This window comes from Nanorana parkeri, unplaced genomic scaffold (genome assembly GCF_000935625.1).
Source record: "Nanorana parkeri isolate BGI_ZX_2015 unplaced genomic scaffold, ASM93562v1 scaffold91, whole genome shotgun sequence".
NCBI classification, from domain to species: Eukaryota; Metazoa; Chordata; class Amphibia; order Anura; family Dicroglossidae; genus Nanorana; species Nanorana parkeri.
The window spans coordinates 1,322,425-1,328,024 of record NW_017306359.1 but is presented as its reverse complement, the minus strand read 5'-3'; the positions used below and the strand labels follow the sequence as shown (position 1 = coordinate 1,328,024).

General features: G+C 35.4%; 1 protein-coding gene across 1 annotated transcript in view; it reads right to left on the bottom strand.

Moving 5' to 3' along the window:
* Positions 1-2,546: 2,546 nt before the first annotated feature.
* CNTN1 (contactin 1) overlaps positions 2,547-5,600 on the bottom strand; it is an 84,837-nt gene continuing 81,783 nt past the window's right edge. Inside the window, exons 22-23 of the mRNA XM_018552525.1 lie at positions 5,394-5,553; positions 2,547-3,616 (exon numbers count right to left, since the gene is read on the bottom strand). Coding sequence (XP_018408027.1) covers positions 3,537-3,616; positions 5,394-5,553 — 240 coding nt within the window. The 3' untranslated portion in view covers positions 2,547-3,536. The remainder of the gene's footprint in view (positions 3,617-5,393; positions 5,554-5,600) is intronic.

Genomic DNA, 5,600 nt, shown 5'->3' with positions numbered 1-5,600 from the left:
AAATTCGTCATAATAAACCCAAGTACAAAACAAATGATCAAATATAAAACGTAGTTTGTCAAATGCCTTTATTTTGGTGATTTTTTAACAAAACAAAACATTTTGGTAACTTTAGAAGCCAGCTGTTACATTGTGAGTAATACTGATATTTAATCAGAACCAAGGTCACTCGTAAAAAAAATGATAACATAAAATCCCTGCCTATTTCACTTAGAAATAACAAATATAAACAGACAAAGTAAATAAAAAAAAACAACACTGTGCATTGTCACTTCAGCCTTGCAATTAAATAAAGAAACGCCTTGTTATAGTCAACAGCTTTAGTTCTGAATAGGTGATATATATTTTACGATTACTCTAAGCTAATTGGAAATAAAGTAGTTTTTGACAGAAGGCTCAAAGCACAAATGTATTACATATCCAAATCAAACTTGAAAGTCTAACTTACAGTGGTAAACTACTATTGTTATTATAAAGGATTTGCAGAACAAAAACCTCATAATATAAAAAAAATTCATAGAAAAAAGGCAATCATGCATTTGGCAAAACAGTGTTTAAGACTGCAGGATACATGTAGTAAAATGAGCATGAGTATCATGCCAACTAAAACTTGAGCCTGTGCTTAGTGTTCTGCTAAAATAGGATGGATCAGTTTTATAAGAAAACCTAGCACTGCAAGCCCCACATTCTGGATGAGTGAGCAACAGATTTATGAACCGCAAGGCCTTCCTTACAGTGTTTAAGTCCAGTTTTAGATTCTTTAACGGAACCAGAGGTACAAGTTCTCATTCTGTCTCTTCTTACTGCACACTGCAATTGATAGCAAGAGATATTTGCACCCTGTTCTTGGATATTGTATGACGGCACTTAGTACTAGGAATGTGGACAGCAACATATGTACTCGTCCCGGGCAGCTTAAAGGAATTAAAGCCTCTTTGTCAGACACCCATATACATTCTGTGCTCGGTTAAAAAACAGTAATGCATCACATTTTAGCATTTTACTTTTTGTATTAAAAAGCTCTAAAGTAATCACCGATTAATAAACAAATGATTACATGAATGAAAGCACATTGAGATATTTTAATGCATGTATGAAATACAAAAAGAAAAAAAGAATAGAAAATAAAGACAGGGGTACACAGAAGTATCTGAGCTTTCATTCTCAATAGTTTCATAAAGACCTCTATGATATTATCTCTATAAAGATAAAATAACTCTATCCATTCAGCTAACAAGGTTGTGCTACCAATGAGAAAAGAATACAATTTGAGATTTCTTTAAAATAAATTGAAACATTGCACTATTACTGGACCCAGTTGTATAATACTGTGTTTACCATTCACACATGAACTGAAATATTGAAGCACAACTTTAAAATGATGACTGAACAATACAAAAGAAAAATAATAATTTATAGATAGACAAAGTCAGAACAAACACATTCATTAATTTCAGAAGTGTCAGTAACACAACATTTTCATACCTCCCAACTACCCATAATTTGGAAAGTCAGTTGTGATTTCTGAGCCCAGAAGAGTGGTGGGCATTATTAGATCATATATATTGCTAAGTAATGGAGACTCCTGGATAGGGAAGGACTTAAATGTCCAAAAAAGGTTATATATTTTAAGATGTTGGGAGGTATGTATTTCAGAGCAATGTGTGTTTATCATCATTCACTTGTTTTCTCCTATTTTACTGTTTCAACATATACATCACTGTAACACAAGCTGAACCACATCTCCACGCCATCCACTGTTACACAACTATCGTGTAAGGTCACATTAACAATTACCATACCATACTGAATGAACAGCTTTTCTTTATGATATTATGTTCTTCTTCATTCATGAGTGATTAGACCAGAGGGCTGTGTCTATAAGAACATTGATAAACAAAATCCTAAAAAAAAAACAATTCTGGCTTAACAGACATGACCAATGCAGGTTCATTCTGGAAATGTCACAAATATGAGTCATGGCACAATGTGGGCGGCTTTTCTACATTTTCACGTTGAAGACATAATAAAGTATTAAAACCCAGATCTGTACATGAAATTTAAATTTACAATAGCTTTTTAACATATGTAGCTGGTTGGCTTGCTTCATCTGAAATAGTATTTTGAGTGGAAAGCTTGGGGAATCCCATTGCCAGCAATGGGTGTTGCAAAGCACCGCTAGCATTTTTAATCTCTTGAAACATATGTATAATGTTTTGCTATAGCTATATACTGTATAAATTAAGTAAATATTCAAAATGCTTTCTCTTTAGGAGCAACCTGTGTTAACTTTATTGAAATAAATAAAAGCTTTATCAGATATTTATTGATAGAGATACAATGGATTGTGGTGATGTTTCATAGAATAACCATACCAAATATGGCTATCATTTTTCTTTGGAAAATAAGTCAAAGACTTGATTGGCTGCTGTGGACAATACGTTCAATTTCCATTGCACCAATTTGTATCATCATTTTCTTGATAGTGTCTTTTACATGTTACAAGTTTGGCAGGAAGAATTTTAACTGTAATAGAAAAGTGTTTCTCCTGTACTTACCTATGTAAGTTTATTATTCTCCAGTCTGTTGTTAGAGACAATTTATATTAATGCTTCAGTGTCAAACCTTGATACCTGTTCCTTCCAACGTTTCCATGCTCCAAAAAGTATCTTACTTGTATTGATCACATGGCTTCATAGGTTCCCCTATATTATATATATCTAGGTGCTTTTAAATATTTCAGATTTTACTACTTTTCTTAAGCACAGCTTATTTGCTATACATATATTTTACATTCATAAGTGGGCCATTTATTGCACTATTTACACCGTGTCACAACAACTGCGTGTGCAAAATTTCACATAATAGAAATAGATCACTCTGGATTTTATCCCATGCCTGCACCTGAAACCACTCACTGATATGTGTACATTTCAGAGTTCTTATATTCAGTTGTCATATTCAGCATACTGAATCTACATTCATTTGTTGAAGACATGAAGTTCTGTCTATTACAATGACTGTTTTTGATCTGACTGTATGTCCAGAGGACTCGCCAAGGCTCGATTAAAAATAACAAAAATATGCAGCACACAAAACAGTTAATACAGACAGATGTAGTTACTCTTACACATACCATATACAATGTTTGTATCTCTAGTATATTTCACAATTTGTTATTAAAGTTGAATCACCTATGGATGGTGACTTCAGTTCCACTGTACAGTCTACATTATTGTAATTTAACACTGTAACTTGCCCCATTTGATCATGCAACTGTCACAGATTGGCGAAAGTGTTTCATAAGGCATATCGGAACAAGTTAAAAATCATCTATTATCCTTGAAAACAATTCCTCGGAGGAGTTCCTGAATGCCTTAATTCCTATTTAAAGTCCATAATAACTCTGTTGGGTATATATATGTTTTACATTTTTAACTTTTTATTTTTTTGGGCTTAAGATGTTATCACAATAGTCAGAGAATGATGGTATCCTCCAGAGACGAGAAACGAGTACACTGCACTCAGACCTACATTCAGAATTCAAGGTAAAATAGGAGGCCAAGTGTTGGTAGCAGTATACCAAGGATACTGGGTAATATTCCTGCGGTGTCACCTGTAATGAAAACAAATGAAAATTTATTATCTTAATTATGTTAACCACAAGCCTTACTCACCAACATTATTTTCTTGTAGTATAGCACTATCTACCCGTGGTAGTTAGCCTTTCCATAGGAATGAAGATTGTGCTGTGCATGTGTGCAAGAAGAGCTGGGACTGGAGACTTTTGAAGTTATGTTGCTCCCAGTGAGCCAAAAAAGAAACAAGGATTTTTGCTTGGAAATGATTGGATGATTGTAGCCAGCACAGCTTCCTCTTATCCACTAAGAGAATTTTCACTTAGTATATGCGGTGAAGCTGTGCTAAGCTTTTTATCTTGCATATGATTGGGTATTCCTTGCTAAGTGAATTTTCATTTCATTCAATACGCTAGGTATTCACTTTGCAAAGCAAACATGCTCTACTCCTTTAACCACTTGCTGCCTGGAGCAATTTCTTACATTTGCACACACATGATAAAATCAGAATTTGTGGTTAGAAAACAGCTTCAGACCCCCAAACATTTATATATTTTCTGAAAGCAGAGGCCCTGTAGATTAAAAAGATGCTAGTTGCAATTTTGTATGTCACACGGTATTTGCGCAAATGTTTATCAAACAAGTATTTTTAAGATAAAATACATTACAATTAAATTTAGTGCACAGAAACAGAATATAATGCCCACTTTTTGGTAAAATATAAAAGATGGGGTCACGCTGGGTAAATAGATACCAAAAAATGTCAAGCCTTAAAATTGCGTGCATCCATGAAACCGCAAAAAACTACAATAACCAATATTTCCCATAGGCGACACTTTTACGGCTCATTAGTGATTGATGGGCCGAGAATTATTCCTCTCACCACGACGCTCGCGATGATATGTAACATGTGTGGCGCAATGTTTGTTTTTGCGTCTATGGAGAGATCAGGGGTCTTTCAGACCCCTAATGTCACATAGGGACACCAAAGAAGCTGATGAAGATCTGCTTCATCAGCTTCTTCTTCTGGCTCGAGGAGCCAGAGAATGTGTCCAGTGACACCGGCAGTGATGTAATACAAATCACTTCCGGGTCCAGTGACCCTCCACGCCGGTCCCAGGCTCACGCACGGGACAGTGGCGGTACCAGCGGCAGCAGGGGGGGGCACAACACAGCGATCCGACGCGTGTATAGACTCCAGATCGCTTGTATTTAAACAGCAATCGCCAACTGTTTAAAACGGTACCAAGAACACTGCTGCTGGAAGTGGTTAATAAATCAATGAATTTATTGCAATGTACAGTGCTTTGTTCAGCATTTACTGTTGATTTTATTATGTTTCAATCACAGTGCAAACAGAGCTTGGCTGGTTTACTAAAGAACAACAAATACAGTGTGGATAATCACTCAAATATCCAGTCATGTGCAGATGAAATAAGTGAACAGGAATTTGCTGTTCACATGATTGGACAGTTGAAGTGAATATTCGCACAATTTTGTGTGTGAAGATTCTCAACTCCTTTAGTAAATCAGCTTGCCGTGCTGGGTTACAACCGCCTTTATCCCAAACAAAAGCATCTAGCATTGTAAAAGCATCTCAAGAAAATGTAAGCTAGCTATTTGACATCAGCTTTAGTTTTCAAGAGGAACTGTACTGTAAATAGCCTCAGTCCTTTTCACACCCACCATTGTTAAAAACACTGCGCTTTGTGCTTTTATTTTAAACAGATGATTTTATGGGGCATATCTTCACATTTATTCTGCTTTATAATGTGAGCTTTGTAAAGCATATTTTTTGAGGAAAAAAAACCTTACTAGTAGAAAGCTTGATGGAAGCAACAGCACCATCTCCTCCTTCACTGTGGGCTCGGACCTCCACAATATAGTCTCCCTCCTTTAGAACTGGCAACTCTACTGAATGATGTCCAGTTGAATACAGCTTACCATCATTTTGTCCATTTGGCCTATACAAAACCTTGAAAAAAAGAAAAAGGAGTAAGGAATATATATATATATATATAT